General features: G+C 60.7%; 1 protein-coding gene across 3 annotated transcripts in view; it reads right to left on the bottom strand.

The window, feature by feature from the left end:
* The window catches only part of VAV2 (vav guanine nucleotide exchange factor 2), a 150471-nt gene extending 131461 nt beyond the window's left edge, over positions 1-19010 (bottom strand). Inside the window, exon 1 of one of the 3 annotated variants that reach the window (XM_069477064.1) lies at positions 18349-19010. In XM_069477064.1, the coding sequence (XP_069333165.1) occupies positions 18349-18552 (204 nt within the window). In that variant the 5' untranslated portion in view covers positions 18553-19010. The remainder of the gene's footprint in view (positions 1-18348) is intronic. The other 2 variants (XM_069477063.1, XM_069477065.1) reach the window with 2 other exon arrangements.
* Between the last annotated feature and the right edge of the window lie 3504 nt (positions 19011-22514).

Raw genomic sequence — 22514 nt, 5'->3', positions numbered from 1 at the left:
GTGTCTTTTCTGCGTCAGAACCGCAATGGAGACTTAACTCTAGCCCTCCAGACACCTTCTCCCTCTTCCCGAAGCTTCTTTCATGGCTGCTCATCTTCTAAAATCTATTTTTCCAAAGCAAATTTTGCAGATCTCAATGGTGTCAAAAGATTTGATTTTTCATCCACTTTATTACTGATGTCAATAATAGACATTATCACGTACAGCTTCACTGACGGCCACTTTCATCTCTGGACTGACTATTTCCACCAGTAAGACCCTTCGGACTTATGCAAAGGCAGACGGTGCTTATGTCGTGGAGCAAAGACCGTTCGCATGTAGCAGGGACGGTGCCAGGCAGAGTGGGGACTTTACCAGGACCCAGCACAGGAGGCCGGTGAAGAGATTGTTCCTTCAACCATCACCAATCAATAGCCAATCAGTCAGGGATCCAAGCCCCCGGCAGAGTCGGCAGCCTAGGATCAATGGGCATGGCCAGGACAACCCAGCAAACGCCACTGCCAGAGCCCAGAGAGGGGCGTGAGGACCGGCGTGCAGAGAGGGCAGGCGCCCGGCGCCATGAAGCCAGCGCGGCCCCGTCCTCGCCAGCCCTGGCTCACTCAGGCCGAGCGTCAACCTCCGCAGCCCTGCTCCTAGGAGGGCCTGGGGTGAGCTCCACACTTAAAGGCGCCCGCAGGGTCCGGCCATTCCCACAGGCAGCCTTTGGAGTGGCCGTCCCGGGTCGGAGGCAACCAGGACAGGCTTTCTGAGCAGGAGGGCCACGCACGTCCAATCACAGCGGTTGGTCGTGTCAACTCCGGAACTTTCAAGCACAGAGAGCTGTCCAATCAAGAGTGTGAAATGCCACGTTTTATCAGCCGAGCAGGGCACTGTCGTGTGCGAGACATGGCATGAGTTCATGCGTCACCAGGGGAAAAACTGCCCGCGAAACCCCGACACACCCCTGATCACAAGGCTCCAAGACCCACCCTGATTTCAGAGATGTCAGAGCGTGGAAAAATATGTTATCTTGAAATCAGCTAAATAAGGCACACGGGAAGGCGTTTAAGACAGGCATGGATACGAGAAAAGCCTAATCGCGTCTCAGCCTTTTACCTGAAATCGAGTGTGGGGAACAGCCCACGTGGTGAGCGTAGCAGCCCCAGTCCCGTAAACAGAACAGGGTGCCCACGGTTAAAAGTAAACAGCTCTCCTCTAGGCAGTAAGAAGACTAACAAACTTTAAAAATATACATATGTATATATATGTGTGTATTTTTATATGTATACATGCTTATACAGTATATATATTCTACATGTCTATACTTTTGACAAGCAATTTGTAATATCTGTATGATAAAAAATACATTTTAACACAACAAAAAAAAAGCTAGAGGCCAATATCCCTGGTGAATATACATGCAAAAATCCTCAACAAAACATTAATACTGGCAAACTGAATCCAGCATGGTACATTAAAAAGATCACTCACGGTGATCAAGTGAGATTTCACCCCAGGGATGCAAGGATGGCTCGATGAGAGCAATCAATCAATAGACACGACACATCACATCAACAGAAGGAAGGACGAAACCCAGACAATCCTCTCAACAGATGCAGAAAAAGCACGGGATAAAATTAATTCAACATCCCGCCATGACAAAAACCCTCAAAACTGTAGATACAGGAGGAGCAAACCTCAGCACAGTCAAGGCCACATATGCTAAACCCGCAGCTAACACGACACTACATGGGAAAGGCTCACAGCTGCTCCTCTGAGAACCGGAACACGACAGGACAGCCCCTGTCCCCATTCTCACTCAGTGGAGCACTGGAGGTCCCAGCCAGGGCCTCAGGGAAAGAAATAAAGGGGCGTCCAAACTGGAAAGGAGGCAGCCGAACTGTTCCTATCTGCAGAAGACATGATCTTACACAGAGAAACCCCTACGAGCGCCACCAAAAAACTCCCGGAACTGATAAGCAAAGTCAGTAAAGTTGCAGGATGCAGAATTAACATGCTAAAATCAGTAGCACTTCACACACCAACAATGGACTAGCAGAAAAAGAAACCAAGACAGCAATCTCACTTATTAGTACAATAGCTACCAAAAAATAAAAAAAAAAAAAATGCCTAGGAACAAATTTAACCAAGGAGATAAAAGATCTCTGTAAGAAAAACTATAAAACACTGATGTAAGAAATTGAAGAGGTCACAAAAAAATAGAAAGGCATCCCGTGTTCATGAATTGGAAGAATCAGTACTGTGAAAATGACCACAGTCCCAAAAGCAATCTACAGATTCAACGCAACCCCGACCAAAATACCGACGACGTTCTTCACAGCAAAAAAGACCCTCTGAACCATACAGACCACAGAACGCCCTGAAAGCCAAAGCCACCAAAAGGAGCAAAGCCGGAGGCATCACGCTCCCTGACTTCAAAATATACTACAGAACTGTAACAACCAGAACAGCGTGGTACTGGCAGAAACACACACACATAAACCAATGCAGCAAAATAAAGAACCCAGAAATAAATCCACGTATTTACAGCCAACTGATTTCCGACAAAGGTGCCAAGAATGCTCAGTGGGGAAAGGACAGGCTCTTCAACACATGGTGCTGGGCAAACCGGATACCCACACGCAGAAGACTCACCATACACGAAAATCAAATCAGAATGGATTAAAGACTTAAACGTAAGACCCGAAACTATAAAACTACTAAAAGAAAGCGTCAGGGAGATGCTTCAGGACATGGGTCTGGGCAAAGATTTTGGGGGCAAGACCTCAAACGCAGGCAACCAAAGCAAAAGTAGACAAATGGGGTCACATGGAGCTAAGCGTCTGCACGGAAAGGAGAAACAGCCTTCAGGATGGGAGAACACACGTGCAAACCGCCTGCCTGACGAGGGATAAAGGACCCAACAACTCGACGGCAAAAGCAGCCAACGATCCCATTAGTAAAAGGGCCAACAGTCTGCGTAGACACTTCCGAGGGAAGAGGAGCACACACGGCCAAGAGGCAGATGAAAAATGCTCAGCATCGCCAGCCACCAGGGAAAAACAACTCAGAACCACGATGAGGCATCATCCCCCCCAGCTACGGTCGCCATTACCAACAAGGCCAAAAAACAACACGCTGTCGGTGACGAGGGAAAGGAGGACAGCCCGCTGTCGGGGGAAGGCGGCGGAGTGCGGCCACGGGGGAAGACGGTGTGCAGGCTTCTCACAAAACTGAAAATGCATCTACGCCTCAGCCAGCAACCCTCCGCGGGGCACAGGTCTAAAGGAACGGAAACCGGCGTAGCACAGAGGTACGTGCGTGCCGTGTTCGCTGCAGGACTACTCACAACACCGAGACACAGAGTCCACCCAGGCGTCCGCCACCATGTACATGAATTTTGAAAACGGGGTATACGTACACAACGGAATACTAGTCAGCCATGAAAAAGAATGAAATCCTGCCATTTGCAGCAACACGAATGGAACTGGACGTCATTTTGTTCAGTGAAATAAGCCAGGCTCCGCAGGAAAAGGTCTCAAGTGCTCACACGTGGGAGCTCACACGGTCGACCTCACGGAGCAGCAGGAAGGTCGGCAGAGGCTGGGGTGGGAGGTGCAGGGAGAGAGGTTGGCTAATAGGTGCAAACATGAAGTTAGAAGGAGAAAGTTCTAGAGTTTGATAGCACACTAGTACGAATTATATAAAATTTATTGTATATATCAAAACAGCCAGAAGAGAAGATTTGAAATGTTCCCAACACAAAGAAATGATAAATATTTGAGATAATGGACATCCTAATTACCCTGATTTGACCTTTACACACTGTACGCATGTATCAAATATCAGCCAGGCCAGGTGGCTCACACCTGTAACCCCAGCGCTCTGGGAGGCTGAGGCGGGAGGTTTGCTTGAGGTCAGGAGTTCCAGACCAGCCTGAGCAAGAGCAAGACCCCATATCTACTAAAAACAGAAAAGTTATCTGGGCAACATGGTGTTCGCCTGTAGTCCCAGGTACTCGGGAGGCTGAGGCAGGAGGATCGCGTGAGCCCAGGAATTGGAGGTTGCAGTGAGCTATGATGACACCATTGCACTCTAGCCCAGCTGACAGAGTGAGACCCTGTCTTAAAAAAAAAATCATGTACCCTGTAAATATGTGCAAGTGTTATGTATCAATCAAACAAACAATACACTCTAAAAGGTGAAAAAACAAAACCCACAAAAAGGCAAGGGAGGCTCAGAGATGCAATTCTCAAAGCTCTGGTGCCTGCCACTCTCGCCAAGACCCGAAGAGTCAGTCCCACGGTCCCCCAGGTCCCTACCCCGTGGGTCGCCCTGGGGACCTGGACAGAGCTGTGTCCGTCCTGGAGACGGCAGAGCCTGCACCACACAGCAGACGGCCTCCGGCTACACACCGTCCTGTTACAGAGCTGGCGTCTCTCAGACACGCAAGAAGCGGTGGCCCGGAGAGGGAGCCACCCTTGGTCTCTGCCTCCCCAAGTAGTTTCAGACAACGGCGCTGTCCTCCGTCAGCCCTGGACCCCCTGCTGGGGTCTGCCGGGGCAGGGCAGTGGCCCAAGCTCGGGGCTGGAGGCCGAGACCCCAGATACTCACAGCTGGCTCCCCAGCTCTCGACGTGGGGCCGCCCTGAGTCGCAGCAGATGCGTCTCGCTGAGAAACCGACGAGGTTAGCGAGTTGCCCTCAACACAAGCACGGCGGGGCTCCTTCCCGATTACAGCTTTACCGGATCAATAGCAATGAAGGAGTCCCCGGAAAATCAATCCACGGCGATGCGCTTTTTAAGAAAAACCACTCTTTTCATAGCAAAACCACTTCGAAAGAACAGACAGCACCGTCTGGGTTTCCAGGCAGTTTAGCTGGGTGTCTGCACGGCCACCTCGTTACCTGACCGAATCCCACGGGAGGGATTCACACTCCCCAGAGAGCCGGACTCTGACGCGCCCGCCCCGCCGCGAGGAGGGAAGGTCGGCACCTGTCTGTGACCTTTGCCTCTGCAGCAGAGTGTCAGCGTGGCACACAGCGCAAGGACACGGAAGGAGAAAGAATGTGGACACCAGCCCGGGACCCGGCTCTGCAAGAGGCGGCTGAGTCTGGCCACCCCCAGGCTGGGGCCAGCTCCACCCCCCACGACGATTCCCCACCCACCGTCAAGTCCAGCAACCTGGACACGGTCACAGTAGGTGCCACGGGGACAGGAAAGGCAGCAGAGAGCACAAGGCCAGACAGGGACACCCCGGTAGAGCCGAAAGGTCCCTCAAGTCTGGTCTGGGCAGACTCTGGACAGAGCGTGGGGAGAGCCGCCTCCGTGTACCGCCGGCCAATGGCGCAGCCCGAACCCCAGGGGCCGACTCCAGAGGGGCCCCGCCATCCCCCACACTGCCCGAGCCTGACACGGGGCACCGTCTTCATCACCCATGTCCATGTCCAAGTCCACCCCCACCCCCAACCCCGCCCCAGGGCAGGCCCCTTCCTGGACAGCCATGTCTGCCCCCAGGGCCAGGCCTGCCTCTCCGGCCAGTCCCAGCGGAGCCGCAGCGGAGCTTTCTGAAGCCAAATCCCTGCACACCACGTTCTCACCACCAACCCCTCTCCCTGTTCCCTGGCACCCCCAGGATGAAGTCACCCACCCAGCACCCCCGCCCGTACCTCCCTGCAGCCTTCGAGGCAGTGGCTCGGAGTTGCTGTCACCTCCCCTAGACGTGCAGGGTGGTGTGGCCCCGTGGCCCCAGCACCCCCTGCTCCCACGGCCCTGGGCCTCCACCCCGCCGTCCCTCAAGGGCCCCCCACAAAGGCTGTGTCCATGCTCCCCCCCAACCCCGACTCTGCAGGACACGGTCTCACCCGCCTCTCCCTTGCCCCAGGGGCCAGGCACTCACAAGCGACACGTCACCTTGCACTCGACCAGCACAGGATGCTCTGGAGACCGTCCCCCACGAGGAGCCCACCGATCACCCCACACAGCGATCAACTCGGATGAAAACCACTGCCCAGCAGGCCCTGGGGACACCTGTCATGTGAAGAAGCCAATTCCAAGGTGGAGGCTGGAACCACCAGCCACGCTCAAGGGCCCGCCGGGAGCCAGGGACGGCGGCACCCACGCCCACACCCGCGGGGGCTCCCCAACCTCCCCGCAGCCCGTCTCACAGATGAGCCAACTGAGACTTGGGGGTGACCAAGAAGCTTTCCAGGGGCACACAGGGCCGGCGTCTGACCCCAGGACAGGGTGCTAGAGGGAGGAAGCTCCTTCCGTGAGGGAGGACGCTGGCGGAGCCGTGGGGGTCTGCGGGTCCCCTCGACAGACAGAGCCAGGGCAGCTCTGCCCGAGCCCCGCCGGGCCCTGCTTGGAGCAGCCTCAGCGCCGGCCCGCCCGGCCCCTGGTCCCGCCACCAGAAGGGAAGCCGCGCCGGCTCCAGCCCACACACCTGTCCCTGCCCCACGGGCTGGTGCCCAGGGCTCCCTCCGGGACGCGGGTCTGACTTGGCGGCCGCCCCTCGATGACAGTAACGCAAACGACACCCCCGCTCTCCTGTTTTAATCTACAGCCGCTCTCCCAGGGCCTCGCTGGCGAACAGATGTTTCATTTAAGCAGCTAAATTACCACAAAATACACCCAAAGAGATGACAGGCCGATTTCTCCCAAGGTTTATTTGCATGAAGAGGGAGTGGTGTGTGAAAATTCTATTTTCCCTTTTCTGAGAAAAACACATTTTATTACACACACCAGTTCAGAGAAAAAGAGCGCGGCTGGCAGCACATGAATCACGGGCGGGAATGTTTAGACGGATACAAATCCCAGCATCTCAGGAGCCCACGGCGCCAGGGAGAGGGCGCCAAGGCCACGGGCCATGAAGCCACGGGTTCGAGTCCTGCCGTCGCCTCCCCCCGGCAAACCCAGGCAGGATCTTGGTGCTCTGAGCCTGTTTCCACAGCTTTCAAACGCCATAGTCCTAACGCCTACTATCCTGGGCTGTCATGAGGACAGCCCTCCGCAGGGCCGGGCCCCCAGGGAGCCCCTCGGGTTGAATCAGTGGGGACCATCTCTGTGGGCCTCTCCACGGCAGCCGGAAGCAGCCCGACTCCGCTGTGCCCCAGCGCTCGGGGGCTGGGGCTCGAGTGCGCCCGGCCAGTGCCGCCCCAGCACGAGAAGCTGTCCCGGCTGGGCCCACGGCCCGCCCGACACAGACAGGCGCCCAGGCACTGGCCCACACGTCTCGGTCCTGGGCCACTGGACGGTAAAGCCAGAGAAAGGCCGAAGGCCGCTGGGGGCGGCAAGATGTGGCCGTGACTCTCTGGCCTCCTGCCCGGGCTGACCATCCCCCACCCTGCAAAGGCCGGCCCTCGCCGGCACCTGGGGACCCGTAACTCGTAACTCGGAGGGCTGAGGCCCAGGGGGGAGGGCCAGGGCGGGACAGGAACCCCAGGAGCCAGCGCAGGTGCGGCTGAGCCACAGTCGGGGTCTCTGTCTTCCATCAGCAGAACCTGCCACTCAGGGGCCACCCGCACCCCTGGGCCCTGACTCACTGTGGGGAAGCGGCCAGGGCTTCCCCCAACAGGGCAGCTCCTTGTCCAACACAGCGTCCCCAGAGGGCAGACAGCCCTGCGGCAAAATAAGGCCCCTTCGGCTATGGAGGCTCAGAGCCCTCGGTCGCTTCAAAGAGAGCAGTGTGAGCCCCCAAATCAGCGAGAGGGGCGGATAGCATCACCCAGATTGGTCAGAGATGCAGACAGGCACAGACAGGGGGGCCTTTCGCCCAAGGTCACACAGCACGGATGGCAGAGCAAGCCCAGTTTCCTGACCCCAAGTCCATTCTGATTCATTCACTCCCCCACACACCACTCAGCCCTGGTCCCAGAAACAGCACTGCCGGGAAGCCCAGCTGCTCAGCTCAGCCAGGCCATAAACACACACACACACACACACACACACACACACACACCCAGCTGCGAAAGGTGAGGTTTACAGCCTGGATTTATTGACTCGGTTATTCACTCCCAGACAAGGCATCTGTCCTCGCCGGGTGCTAATCAAACCCTCGGCTCCCGCTAATCAAACGATCCAGAGGTGCACTGGCCCCACCCTGATCCTCACTGAGAGCATCTCCAGGGCTCACACCCCCGGAGCGCCCCAATGCTGGGGATGGGGTGCGGGCGGGGGAGGCGCCGGGAGCATTGCATCATTAGCGCATGTCTACACGTCGAGATTCTCTCAAAGAAAGCAGCAGAAAGCCCACGTCGTTACTGAAAGCAGATGCTGCCTGGGCCTGCCAGTTCCAGGAGACAAATGCAGAAGCCCGAGCCGCCACCGTGAGAAAACGCCTCCTTAAGAAACAGTAGAAGCCGGGACTTGTCAACCAGAGCACGGAGCACGGAGCCATCGGCGGGGCTGCTCCCTGCAAGAGTTACTGCACTCCCCGACCCTGCGGAGGGCGGCTGGCGTTCACCCCAGCGAGGGGCACTGACTCACACCCCCTCCACGCCCACCTCCCGGCCACTCCTGCAGGCGTGGGGGGCAGAAACGACGGCCCCGTTTACAGGAGAGGCAACGGAGGCCCAGACGTGAAGCAAGTGGCCCGAGAGCCGCCATGCCCACTGGACCCATCTCCCCCCACCCCCTCCCCTGAGTTGGGCGCGGGCCACCGGCAGGAGGTGGGCAGGGCCCTTCCCCTCCGCAACTCAGACGAGGAGCTTGTGGGGCCCACGGTGGGGACGGTGCCGGGCTGGGGCAGGGCGCGGGGCAGGCATGCATTCGGGGAACCGTTGCCTGCTCACCACCACCCACCTCACTCCTGGAGAGAGAACAGGAGCCTTAAGGACGCCCAGGTGACTCTGGCTGGGGCACCCGAGTCGGCAAGCAGTGAAGACCCAGCACACGAAAAGCCCAAGAAATGTGCCACGAGAAAGGCACGTGGAAAAGCCATGAGGGCCAAGAGGGAGGCACACGGCCCAGGGCATCTGGGCAAGTCCCCTCTGCACATAGACGCAGACGCCACCTCCGTCGGGCATCGGGCCCTGCCTGGCCCCGCGCTTGGCACGCCCAGAGCATCCTCTCCCTGCCCCCTCACCCACCCTCAGCAGGGGAAACCAGCGCTGTCCCATGAAACTCAGAGAAGTTAAGAAATGTGCCAAAGCCCCACACCCAGCAAAGAACGGGCTTCTCGGGCACGGGGACATCTGCCTCCCTGTGACAGCCCTGGGGAGGAGGGGCTGACAGGTTATCCTGCCACCTGAGCATCCCTACACGACTGGCCTCTGACCCTGGAGGGGCCCCAGCAGGCCCTCTGCAAAGGGCAGCAGTGCAGAAAGTCACCCCCGGACAGGAAGGAGACCCAGAGAGGCCGGGGGACGAACGCGCTTCAACAGAACAGGGCAAAATGTGCAGAGGAGACACGCCTCTCCTCACCAACCCCAGTGATGGCGGGGGGGGGGGGCCTAGGTGCCCCCGCACAAGGGCAGCTCCCTCGTCCCTTGTCCCAGGGACACTGCCAGCTAGTGAGACTCTTGCCCACCCATCAATGCCCCTCACCAGGAAAAAGGACACCTGTGTGTCCCCGAAGAGGAAGACCAAGATGCAGGGCTCCCCTCGCCCCCCGCACCGGGGTGGGCGTCAGACTCCCACTCGCTGACTGCAGAGAAAGCACAGCTGGCAAAAGACCCCAGGACATCAAGGGAGAGGAAGAGGAGGATAAGGCCTGGTGGGGTCAGTGGCCAGCAAGGCCTGACCTGTCCTAGAAGCCCCTCACCCTCACCTGGCTCACTCCCATTGTCGGTCAAGACTCAGCTAAAAGGCCACTTCCTCCAGGAAGCCTCCCAGCCCTGCCCTACCCACGCGCTGGATGCACACCCCTGGGGTCCCCAGCAGACAGGGGCGCTGCTCCCCATGCTGCCGGCGTGACATCTGACTGCATCCTCCCAGCCACAGGCAGCGCTGCCAGAGCCAGGCATGGTGTAGGGCCAGTAAACGCTGGGTGGACGCACGAACCACCTAGGCCCACCACAAGTCCTGCGCCCGTGTCACAGGAACTGTTATTATCTGCATCATGCCCAATGTACAGACAGACAGACTGAGGCTCACAGAGTCGAAATGATTTGTCCAAAATCACACAACTGACAAATGACAAAGATGGAACACAAAATCAAGCTCCTCCACAGCTGAGCGGGCTCCCCTCACCCCATCCTGCTGGAGTGGCCCCGGGAAGACCCCACAGAGCTGACTGGCCCCCCAGGCACAGCAGCTGTGGTCAAGGGCATGGCCGCTGGAGTCCTGAAGTCCAGGGCCAAGTCCAGGCCAGCCTGTCACAGTGGAGTGGCCCTGGCAGGTAGCTGGGCGCTTCAAGCCTCTGCTCCTCGATGAGCGAAGGGGACGTGGAGTCTACCTGCCCTGGGGCAGCACAGCCAGGCCCCGTCTCTACAAAAAATTTAAATGGTAGCTGGACCCGGTGGCGCTCGCCTGCAGTCCCAGTACTCGAGAGGCTGAGGCAGGAGGATTGCCTGAGCCCAGGAGTTGGAGGTTGCTGTGAGCTGTGATGATGCCACTGCCTGTAGCCTGGGTAACAGAGTGAGACCCTGTCTCAAAAAAAAAAAAAAACCTTCCCTACCCGCATGCAGATGACAAGGAAAAGGGGGCTCTAGGGGAGCCTCGGGGGGCCTGGGACGGGCACCCCCTTCCTGGAAAGGCCGAGGCTAGTGGTTTCCAGGAGGGGCCAGGAGGACCCCATGTCTATGTGCTGCCTTTGAAACCAAAAGTACAAAACCAAACAAACCAAGAGGAGCATATGTGGCTTCAAGGTTAAGTTGGCTCAGGGGGACGAGGAGCTGGTCTGGTGACGTGATTTTTCTTAATCCTGACACAGAGACCGACAAGCAAACCCTCCCATCACAACACAACCTTCCCAGCAGCACCGGGACCCGTGAGGCCGCGCCGGCAGCTGGCAGCCTCCAGACACCTGACTCGGGGCAGCCTGGCCTGGCCCCTCGGCCCAAGCTCCCACCGCCCAGACCTGTCCCCTCCGTGGCTGCGTGTCTGTTTCCCTTGTTTGTCTTTTGGATCCAGAAGCCAAAACAGTCAGGGCGGCCCAGGACACTGTCCAGTCGAGGGTCCCTCAGAGCTCGGGATTTGCACCGACCAAAAACACGGCGCCTGAGCTGGGGCCTGCCCTCCCGCAGGGCAGACCACCCCGCAGACACCCCAGCGCCAATCAGAGCTGCCCAGGGGCTCGTCCTGGTGGGGTCGAGGGCCCGCTGCCCAGCTGCACACACGGCCAGGCCCCGGGAAGCAGGTCCCCAGGCGGGGGCCGCACAGAGATGGCTCAGCCGGAGTGGGCAGGGCCGGGGCAGCCCAGGGCACCAGGAGGGAGCGGATACCGCACAGCCATCCGGAACCCGGACAGAGGATGTTGACAAGGCAGAGGGACAGGCCTACAGGACACTTCCTGTGACAGACACAGAGCCAGGAGCCACGGCCGCTCCAAAACACAGCCAGGAGCGACCTCAGAGCCCAGCCCAGCCCCCGCCTCACCAGTGGAGCCCCATCTTAGCCCAGGCCCTCGAGGACCCGTCCCCGGAGACCACCGACCTCTCCAGGACGTGCCTGTCCCCAAAGGCCCCAGTCCGAACTTCACTGAGTGGCCTGCAGGCCGAGCGCAGTCCCACTGAAATGACATTTGGGGAGCACAGGTGCACCTGGCAAGGGGAAGACAGGGACAGACATGCAAACCCAGCAGGCAGGAAGCCACCTGGGCGTCCCCCTGGATCACTCCCCTGCCTCCTGCCTGCCCTCTGCATCTGAAAGCGCCATCTCTGTCTGTCCCGGTCAGTCCTTTCTGTCCCTCCTCCCGAAAGTCCGCAGCACAAAGGCAGGGGTTCTGCTTCTGCCGCCAAAGCCCAGAGCAAGGGTCCAGCCGAAGGGAGCTGAGTAAGCCAGAGTGAGCCCGCCCAGCCCCCGGGAGCAGGGGAGGCACAGCCCGAAGCCAGGGGCAGAGGGCAGAGCCAGCCGGCCCAGGGCCATCTCCAGACTCAGGCACTGGCTCCCTGTCTCCCAACCTCCCCACCATCCCAGGGACCCCACACCTCCCAGGGTCTCTCCAGGCCAGCGGAGGTACCAGTGCTGGGCAGGACAGAACCAGGGTGCAAAGGCATTCTCCAGCTTTAAGCTTGCACAGGCCGGGGCACAGGGACCCAGCACCAAGCCTCTTCCCCAGAGGACCAGGGCACCCCCAAAGCCAGCACCACAAGGGCCGATCACCCACCCCCATCCATCCAGCTGCCCAATGGCTTTGGGGCACAGCCACCGTCTCTGGAACCTTCCATCACCCCATCCCTCCGAGCCTCAGTCTCATCGCCTGCCGTAGGGGAAACACCATCCCTGCAGGGTGGAGGGAGGCACCGAGCGGGCAGCCGGGGCCACCATCAGACCTGCCTGGCGTCCAGCCCCCTCTGCCACCCCGGCTGCTGGGACACCCCCGCCACCATGGCCTGGGACGGGGAGCAGCAGGACGCCCCCCAGCTGCTGACGCTGGCAAACGCGTGTGGTCACGCCTGCCCCTAAGGAGCCTTCCAGACGTTCTCATCGCCCTCCGGAATGAAGCTCTAACGCCGCAGCTGCCCTGTGGATACACCGCGTTCAGCGCGTGCCTCTGCGCGGCGCTCAGGAAAGCAAGACTGCTGCACCCCAAAGGTCTGCTTTCACCCCTCAGGGCGTGAGGCCCCTGTCGAGAATGCACGGGTTAAATAAAGCGCATTGTTAAAATCAGCGTTAGACATTTCTTCTTACTTTTTCATGATGACCACCGGCAGCTGTAAAGCACAGACGAGGTTCCCGTTAACTGTGTCCATCTGGCAACACTGACTGGACAGAAAACACGTCCACACGTAACACGCGCAGGCGTCGGTGGCACACACTCGCGCACACACGTGCAGCTCCCCAGGTGTGCACACGGGAGCACCCGGAAGCAGGACTACCCCAGGAGCCTGAGCACGCCCCACCCCGACCCTGGCCTCTAAGCACCCTCTCCTCTACCACGGACCCAGAGCCCTCGGAGACGCGGCCGACCCCCCGAGCTGGGACAAAGAAAACACCAGATGAGACGTGAACATCCTGCCAGAACCCGCCAGCGTAAAGCTCGCGTCCACACGCCCCTCGCAGCTCGAGGTGATCGGGACATGAAGACACCACCCAGACGTCAGCTCGGAGCGGCTCTCGCTGGTCAAGCCGTGACAATGTGAGCGCCAGTATAAATAACGTAAGTAGTGACAGTGACAGATTATGACGCATGGAGTGAAACAGAGAACCATAAGCCAAAGTGGAAAGAATGGGGGAGAGAAGGGATGAAGGGGGGGCAGGGAGAGAGAGGGGGGACGCTCATATGGTCTCAAAGTACCTTGTTTAAAACGCATGTTAACGGCAAAGGGCAGCAAAGCAGCTTCACGGCGAGGTCCAGGAACCCGTCTCAGTCCCGCAGTTAAACACGCCCTCCCCAGCAGTGAGACCAAGGTAAAGCTCACGACACCTGCCAGGAGGTGAGGAGCGCCGCCGGCGGCTGTGCTGTTCCCTGCAGGGGCAACCCCCCAGGGGGGACATTCTGCAAAAGGAGCCTGGACCTCCCAGAGTGCCACGGCCGCCAAAACCAAAGAAGGGCTGGACAGGGTCCCCGGCCGAGAGGCAGAAACAAGGGCAGGCCGCACAGGGCCTGAGGGTGCCCCTGCAACTAAGGGAGTTTATCAGGACGACTGAGGAAGCCTAAAAAGGGATGACGGATCGCTGTGGCCTCCCGGGTTGATATGGCCACGCCCTGGTGACAGAGGAGAGTACCGTTGTTCGTAGCACACTTGGTGAAACCTCCGGGGACGCACAGCACCAAGCTGCCAACTTACCCTCAAATGGCTCGAAAAAACTTACAACTTTTCATGAGTCAAAATGTTTTTAAAAACAAAATCTACCAAAAAGCAGAAAAGAAGAAAAGAAAAGGCTTCCTTGTCTCCCTGACAGCCTTCCTTCCTCTGCCCCCCGCCGCCCGTGTCTCCTGCCTCGGCCACCTCGGCCACACCAGCCCAGCACGTCCTGCCTGCACTGGGAACTCTCCGGGTAATTGAATGTCACTTTTTCAGTCAACAAGCATGTCATCCACACCCACTGGGTGCCCCTGCTTGACTAGAAGCTCCACGAGAGCCGGGATGGACCCAGCCTGCTCCTTGCCCTCGCTAGGCACAAACCCGAGTGGCACCTGGCAGGCGCTCGGGGATTACTCCTGGATGAAGGGAGGGAGCAGAGGAGGCCAGGCCTGCGAGACCGGAGAGGGGCAGCCGCGCCGCAGCCCTGCCTCGGGGGCCCACAGCAGCCTTTGCCCTCAGTCTGCTCTGGGTTCTGCAGAGCAAGCAGTAAGGGTCCTCAAGTGACAAACAGTGGACCGTGCAAGGCCACAGACACACCCGCAACACTGGGAGCCGAGAGCCAGGCTTGGGACGCTGAGGGACCAGCTGGGGAGAGGGTGAGCTCAGAGGCAGCTTCCCAGAGGGGGGCCCCTAAGCCCCCTCCTACAGGAAGGGCAGGCACGGATGGAAAAGGCATGGCGGGAGGATGCCGAAGGTGGCCAGACGGGAGTGTCAGGGGAAAGGCAGGAGCAGGAGCTGAGGTGGGGGACAAACCCCGGCCACGCCGAGTGGTGTGGGCAGGTCAGAGGCCGGGCAGGCGGTGCCCCAAAGGTGCAAGCTGCAGGCCGCCACAAGGGCTGTCTGCCGGTATGGGCCACCTCTGGACCTCCCAACCGAAGCCGCTCCAGACACACTCGGTCTCTCATCAGCATCAGCAGATTGTGGCCATACCTAATTAGTTTAATTAAACCCACGGTGGCTCCCAGGCATTTTGAATAAAAAAATAAAATAAGGTCAGGCATGGTGGCTCACAGCTGTAATCCCAACACTTTGGGAGGCCAAGGTGGGAGAACTGCTTGAGCCTAGGAGTTCAAGGCCAGCCTGGGCAACATAGTGAGACCTCATCTCTACAAAAAATAGAAGAATTAGCCGGGTGGCACGAGTACCTGTAGTCCCAGTTACTCAGGAGGCTGGGGCAGGAGAATCGTTTAAGCCCATGACTCTGAGGCTGCAGGGAGCTGTGATTGCACCACTGCACTCTGGCCTGGGTGACAGAGCAAGACCCTGCCTCTAAAAAAAGAGGGCATGACCAGGTGGGCAACTGGTATCTCTCTGTGACCGTCTCCTAGTACCTGGCTCTGTACACAGCAGGAGCTCATTAAATGCACATTGCTATTTTGGTGCTTTAGGGCCATTAACTCAGTTAAGATAAACTCAAAGTAGGAAGGGCTCTCCAAATCCTCGAAAACAGGGTGTCACCATGAGAAGCTGGTGGGGCATTCTGGTGGGGGCATCACAGAGGCCTCTAAGCTGGACAGTCCCACACTCTGTGACAGGCAAGGACATGGGAGACCCTGCTGTGTGCCTGGAGGGGCCCTGCCAACTCACCAGGACCCAGATACCCACGAAAACAGGCACACACCCCCACCCCACCCATCCCAGACAACACGCACCCTTTTACCCCATCCATGACATGACAACACACACCCCTTACCTGGCCATGACAACACACGCCCCTCACCCCACCCATCTCATGACAACAGACACACACCCCCATCCATCCCATGACAACACCCCTCACTGCACTCATCCCATGACAACACACACCCCTCACCCCACCCGTCCCAGACAACACACACCCCTTACCCGTCCATGACATGACAACACACACCCTCACGCCACCCATCCCATGACAACACACACCCCTCACCCCACCCATCCCATGACAACAGACACATGCCATGAAAATCCAAGAATGTGGCCCAAAGCATCTGTCAGAAAGTCAGCAAGACGGCCTAGGAAGTCTTTTAAAGTTATAATTTATTTAAACAGTCTTGGGAGGGAGACCTGGGTGGGCTGCCCACCTCTCTGAACCATCACCGTCATTTATGGAACCGGACGGCACAGGCGGCCCAGGATCCTGCCTAGCCCGCGGCAGCATGGGTAAGCAGGAGCAGCTGCGATTTCTCTTGAGCTCCAATCACTGTGGGCCGAGGTGACATCTCCCCTTCCCCTGTAGGAAACGTAAGTTTCCTGGATAGCAGAGAACAGCCAGAGAGAGGCTGCGAAGTCCCTTTTGCGAGCCTTGTTCAGCCCCACGTGGCAAAGAAAGTGGTTTCCTTACCTACGAATACCAGACGGCTGTCGGGCCAACCAACTCGGTGCGAGTTAAAGCAGCACCTGCAGGTGTCCCTGTGCAGCCAACAGATGCACACAGGGGGGCATGACCAGCCCACCCCAAGTGAGAGGAGGGGAGAGCGGAAGAGGCGACAGGCTCTCGGCTACAAAGGGCGAGACCTGCCAGTGTCCAGACTGAGACCCTGGAATTGCTAACGTGCCAGGGAAACACAGCGCTTTCCCCCAGCAAATCCCCACAACACGGCTATCAGGTGGCGACTACGACTGCCCTCATCACAGACACTGGGAACTAAGGCCCCGCAGGTCCTCGCTTACCTGGGAGGTGACAGTGCCAGGATTCAATCAGAGCATGTGGCCACACGGACCCTTCACCATCTAGTCCTCCCTACCACCCAGCCTCCCAGGCCCCCTCCCCTGGGCCAGGGGCAGCAGGACTCCAGGGGACTGTGTCAGTGCTGCTGCTGCTGCCCCAGCAATGGCTCCAGGGACCCCGGAAGTCTCCGATTTGAACTTGCAGCAGAGGCTGAGCAGAGCCACCTGCCACAGCCAGGGGCCCCTCCTCCTCCCACCCTGCCCAAACCACAGCTGGGGAGGCCCAGCCCCCTCTGTGCAGACCCAGCCCTGCCTCTGCCGGGAGCCCTGGCCTTCCTGCCAATCAGCCAGACCCTGCGAGCAGCAGAGCAGCCAGCCTGGGCGGCCCTGAAGTTCAAACCACATGCAGAGGCTCCTACCAGAGCCAGCTGTTCGCCCGCAGGACCCTTCTCCCCTGGGTTTCTCTAGCCATGAAATGGGGAAAGTACTTCCCAGCTGCCAGCGGGGCTCTGAGCAGCACTCTGCAGTGCGCGCCCACCGCGGGGAGGTACGGCTGGGACAGTGGTGACGGCTGGGACGTGCTGAAGGATGGCCGGAGGGCTCCTTTTCCGGCTGTCATTACCGAGTGGGAGGGCGACCCCTTCCCCCGGGGGCTGTCCTTTGTCAGCAGCCACCCCATCCCAGAGAGGGCCCATCTCCTAGGAAACACAGGCGTCCCAAAGGGCAGAGGCCTGGCGGCCTGGGGCCTGGAGCGACTGGGAACCGTGACTCACTCCATCCCGCCCTCCCAGCACCGCGTCTGCCCAGGTCCCGCCGCAGAACCGCCTCTGTCCGCAGTTCGAGGGCAGCTGGGGAAGGGGCTGCGGCTGCGGGCACGGCGCGCCCAGGCAGTGCGGGCTAGACCGGGCGCCCCCGCCTCTCTCTCGGCTCCCCCCCACCTCTGCGCTGCTCCGGGTCAGGGTTTCGCGACCCCTGAAGGGCGGGACGGGATCTCGATTCTGCTCCATTCTTGGCCAAGTTCCCTCTACGGGGCCAAGAAAAGCAGCTCCGGCCGGCGCAGCGGACATTTTCCTGCCCGGCCCTGCGGCCACACGCGTGCCTCCTCCGCGACAAAGGCCACACTCAAGGGCCCGACGGAAGGGTGGGGGTGCTGGGGAGGCGACGGGGCCCCAGCTGGCGCTAAGTAGAGTAGCCCTGCAGGCTTCTGAAGCGGCTCGACCCGCGCCCAGGTCCTGGGGGAGGCGGACGCCGACAAAGGAGAGCCCCAGACCCACCCGCTCCGCTCCCGTCCGAGGGCTCCCGCCCCCGCCCCACCCGGCCCCTCGGCCGCACTCGGGGCAGGCGCAGTGAGCGCGCCCGCCGGTCCTTCCAGCGTCCAGTCTTCGGTTGCAAAGCCCGAGAGTGCGACCCTCGACGCGGCCGGCTTCCTGGGGCCAGCAGGGACAGTCGCAGAGCCCCGGGCCAGGAGAGCGGGCGGCAAAGCCAGGAGTCTCCCCGCATCCCGGGAGGCCCTCACCGAGGAATGCGCGCACCCAAGCAGTACCCGCGCGGGCAGCGGAGGCTCGCCCCAGGCTTGGGGGACTTTGGCCAACTTCGCACCTCCGAAGGTCGCCACTCAGTGGAGCCGCTTGGAGGCCCCGGGCGCGCCCTCTCCCTACCGCCCCTCCCGCTGCCCGCGACATCCCGCGCATGGCAGCCCCAGCCAGTGCGATCCTGCCTCCCGCGGCTGCGACCTCCGCGTTCCGGTAAGCGCGCCCGGCGGCGCGAACGCCCGAACACCGGCGCCCCTCCCGCCGCGCCCGGACGCTCACCTGGGACATCTGCGGCCGGAAGTTGATGTCCTTTAGGTCGATGGAGCCGGGGCAAAGGTTGTGCAGCAGCTGGCACAGGAGGACCCCGTCGCGCAGTGCTTGCGCCAGGTCGAAGACCACGGCCGAGGGCCACACGACGCGGTGGTTGGGCGGCAGGACCTTGCAGTCGATGAGCCAGCGGCCACACTGCCGCCACTGCTCCATGGCGCCCGCGGCGCCGCGCGCCCGCCGCGGCTGGGCCAGCTGGCTCAGGGCAGCGCGCGAGCCCAAGTGCTGCGGCCTCGGGGCATCCCGCCTCCCGCGCGGGGCTCGGCGGCCGGGGCGGGGCTTCACGCGGGCGGCCCTGGGTCCCCGCTGCGCCGCCGCGCGTCCCTCTTCTTCCTCCTCCTCCTCCGGCTCCGGCTCCTCGCGGGCCGCCGCTCCCGCCCACGTGCGGCCGCGGGGCGGGCGCCGGGCAGCGCGCCGGGTTCCCCTTCACGCACTCGGGTGTCCCGGGGCCCCGGGCCGAGCTCCGAGCCGCCCGCCGCAGCGGCGTTCCCGGATCCGCCCCGCGGGGCGCCGCATTCTGCGCTCCGGGCACCCCGCGGCCGCTGCCGCTCCGGCCCCGCCCGAGACAAAGGCCCGGCGGGTCGCTCGCTCGCGCGTCCCGGGCCTGGGCCGCCCGCGCCGCCGCCGCTTTGTCCGCCCGCCCGCGGCTCCACGCTCTGCGCCGGACGCTCAGACTCGCTGACTCCGCGGCTCCGGGGGCGGGGGGCGCCGGGGGCGCGGCCACGGCCTGGCGGGGGCGGGGCCAACGCGCCCGTCTGGCACCTCCCCGCGCCCCCAGCACTTCCTGCCCCGCCGCAGCCCACGAAAGTTGCGGTGGGCGGGGCCTGCGCGCCAGCGGGGGTTCCACCGGCTTGCTCCCGGGGTGCCCGGACTTCTGGGGCCCTTCTCCCGGGGCGAGCGACCGCGCGTGGAGTGATGGCCGGGCGTCCCTCGTGGGTGCCGCTGGACCTCCGTGGTGGTCAGGAGGTGGCCCCTGTCGCGCTGGGCGCCTTGGCATGGCCGTCTGGGAGAGGGGACCGGGCTGGGCCGAGGCTTCCCGCCTCCCCTTGGCGCATCGGGCTGCCCTGGCGGGATTACTCGAGGCTGGAGGCACAGGGGCTAGGGCTCCCCAGAGCCCCCTTCCCGTCCTCTGCCCTGGCCGGGGGCTGCAGGAAGCCATCCGACCCCGCACAAAGGCCAGGATTCCCCTGGTTTGGGCCCAGAGCCGTGGCCACTGGCAGCTGCCCGGAGGGCAGATCCCGGGGTCTCAGACGGAATATGTGAAAATAGTGGGAGACAGGGAAGGAGCCCTCCCGCCCAGGATCGCAGCCGCCCCCACGCTGCCTCGCCCTGATCTTCTGGGCCACGCCCTGGAGGGGCCGCTTTCTGTCCAGCTGGCAGGGCCTGACAGTGGGAGGGACTCCGAGGACATCAACAGCAGATTCTGCGATGGAAATTATGTGGGTCTGGCTCAGCTGCAGGAGCCCTGGGTTCCCACTGCTGATGCCCTGGGGGGCTCTGGGCAAGTCCAAGCCCCTCTCTGGGACTGGCTCAGTCATTGGAGTTGGGGGAAGGAAGGGGAGGCAGAGAAGGGGAGGTGACCAATCTGCCAAGGCCTCCCACCCAATGGCCCAGTACCCTTCTCCCCTGGCTTACATGGGCAGGGCCAGAGCAGGGGCCACTGCAAGCCCAGAGAGGGTCCTCTGAGCCCAGGGGCCCTTCCTGGGGTCCTGTTCTGGGAATTGGCCTCTGCAGAGAGCCAGACCTGCCCCTTCTCAGCTTGAGGAGGAAGCATGGCGTCCATGCCCAGGTGTGGCCCATGGAGAGAAGGCAGGAGGGAGCTGGCCCTGCGGGGCTGACAGGTGGACTGCAGCTGCTGTCCCAGCACCCTCCTCTGAGGAAGCGGCAATGGGGACTTTGTGGATGTGCCCAAGGAAGGAACCCTGGGGGGCGGGGTAGAGGGGCCTTCCTTGCCAGAGGATGAGGGTGGACCCTCCAGCACCTCCCTGAGAAGTCCCAAAGCCGGGAGCACAGCCAGAGCCCCAGCCCCTCGGCACCCCCAGTGCAGGCCCCCTGCGCAAAGCCTGGTCTCTGCTGCAGAATGGGGAGGCTCCCCCCTCTGCTCGTGAGGAATCCCCAGAAAAAGCGAACCAGGGGCCTTGCACGGCGCCTGGGCAGAGGGGGCTCTGAGGGGAAGGGCTCCCCACCCTCCCAGCCCCCGCCTGTGGGGGGCCCCGTTAATGCCTGTGTCCCTCTCCCCAGGTAGCTCCCTCAGCAAGAAAGGGGCCTCTGTCCTCACTGCCCTTGGCCTGCCTGCCTGGGCAGGGAACCAACGCAGAGGACCAGACCAGGCCTGGAACGGGCACCACCACCCCCAACCCCGCCAACCAGGCAGACGTCCATCTGCCGCCCCCTGGCGGTGCAGAGGGTGCTGCCGCCACCTGGCCGCCCAGCTGCTCCCAGGAGAGGGCACTGCCCGGGAAGGGCCTGCACTGGGAATCTGGGCTCTAGCTTGAGACCAGCCAAGTCGGGAGACCGTGGCCAGCCATGGGGGGTCCCTAGCCAATCGCTAGGCCGCCCTGATTTGCAGGTCCTGATCCGGACAATGGGGACATTTGCCTGCCCTGCGTACCTCACAGGGTCCTCGGGAGGCTCTGCAGGCAGGACGGCTGTGAGTGAGTGAATGAATGAAACCTGGTCTGGAACGCTTAGCATGGGTGCAGTGGGCACACTCTGGGCAGAGTGTGGAAGGGGACTGCTCGGACTCGCTGAGGGTTCCTTGCGGGAACATCGCGGCATTTAATTCCTTCGTGGTTTAAAAGCCGACACGGGATTGCGTCAACTCAAAGCATACATCAGGGAGACTAAGCAAGGGGCCGCTGTTCCAGAAGCTCCTCCTCCATCCACATCCTGTCGGACTGGGAGCCGTTTGCCGGGACTGCCTTCTGCACACCGCCAGGGGACGAGATTCCCGTTGCAGACCACCAGTGAGCAGAGGAAACCTGGGGGCAGGAGGTGCCGACACCGGCCACACCCCCGACATGAAGGAGGCCACAGACGGGGGAAGAGGGTGTGCGGGGCAGCCTGGGGGAGCTTCCTGAAGGAGCTGAGACTGGGGTCAACAGAGATCGAGCATGCTTGTGACGAGAGGGGTGACATGAGGGGTAAGCACAGGAGAGCTGTGTCCACCCAGAGTGGGGCCTGGGCGAGTGTCGGCTTTTAAACCACGAAAAGATTAAACATCACCATGTTCCTGCAGGCAACCCTCAGTGAGTCTGAGCAGCCCCCTTCCACACTCTGCCTAGAGTGTGGCCACTCTGGACCCTCCCCCCAAGTCCAGGCCACTTCTCCGTGGCCTGCTTCCACCCTTCAGCCCATCCTCAGCAGCCAGGAGGACCTAGTCACACCTGGGGTAGACCCTGTCACCTCTGCACAGACGGGAGCCCTCTGTGGCTCCCACCTCCCTGGAGATAAAATCTACTTTCATCCCAAGTGCCCCTCCTTCACTGACCCCATCCGTGGCAGCTCTCCCTGGCTCTGAGCCCTCCAGCATGCCCAGCACATGTGCGCCTCGGGGCCTTTGCACATGCCATCTCACTGCCTGGGCCCCTTCCTCACTTCTGAGCCCACCTTGCCTTTCTTCTCTGCACTGTCACCACCGTGTGCGTAGGTTGCTTTGTTCATCCCATCCCTCAGCATGTGTCCCCCCTGCTGTAGCAAGAGCCACCTCCAGCCTGTCCCAGCCTCAGGCCGGGTTCAGCACATAGCAGGTGTTCAGGAAATACTCAGTGAACGTAACACCAACAGCTTGGCAAGTCACTATTACTACGATTTTAAAATCCAATATGTTCTTATGTAGAAGCCACAGACATGTTAAACTGATTGAAAGGTTTTAAAAAAAGCAATATAATCTATTTATTGATCTGTGGCATATTTTAACATTATCACTATGTAAATCAATACCACACTACAGGCCGGGCGCGGTGGCTCACGCCTGTAATCCTAGCACTCTGGGAGGCTGAGGCGGGTGGATCGCTCAAGGTCAGGAGTTCGAGACCAGCCTGAGCAAGAGCGAGACCCCGTCTCTACTAAAAATAGAAAGAAATTATATGGACAACTAAAAATATATATATATATAG

This window comes from Eulemur rufifrons, chromosome 7 (genome assembly GCF_041146395.1).
Source record: "Eulemur rufifrons isolate Redbay chromosome 7, OSU_ERuf_1, whole genome shotgun sequence".
In the NCBI taxonomy this organism is placed as follows: domain Eukaryota; kingdom Metazoa; phylum Chordata; class Mammalia; order Primates; family Lemuridae; genus Eulemur; species Eulemur rufifrons.
The sequence above is the reverse complement of the archived record's forward strand: the minus strand, read 5'-3'. Positions and strand labels throughout refer to the sequence as shown.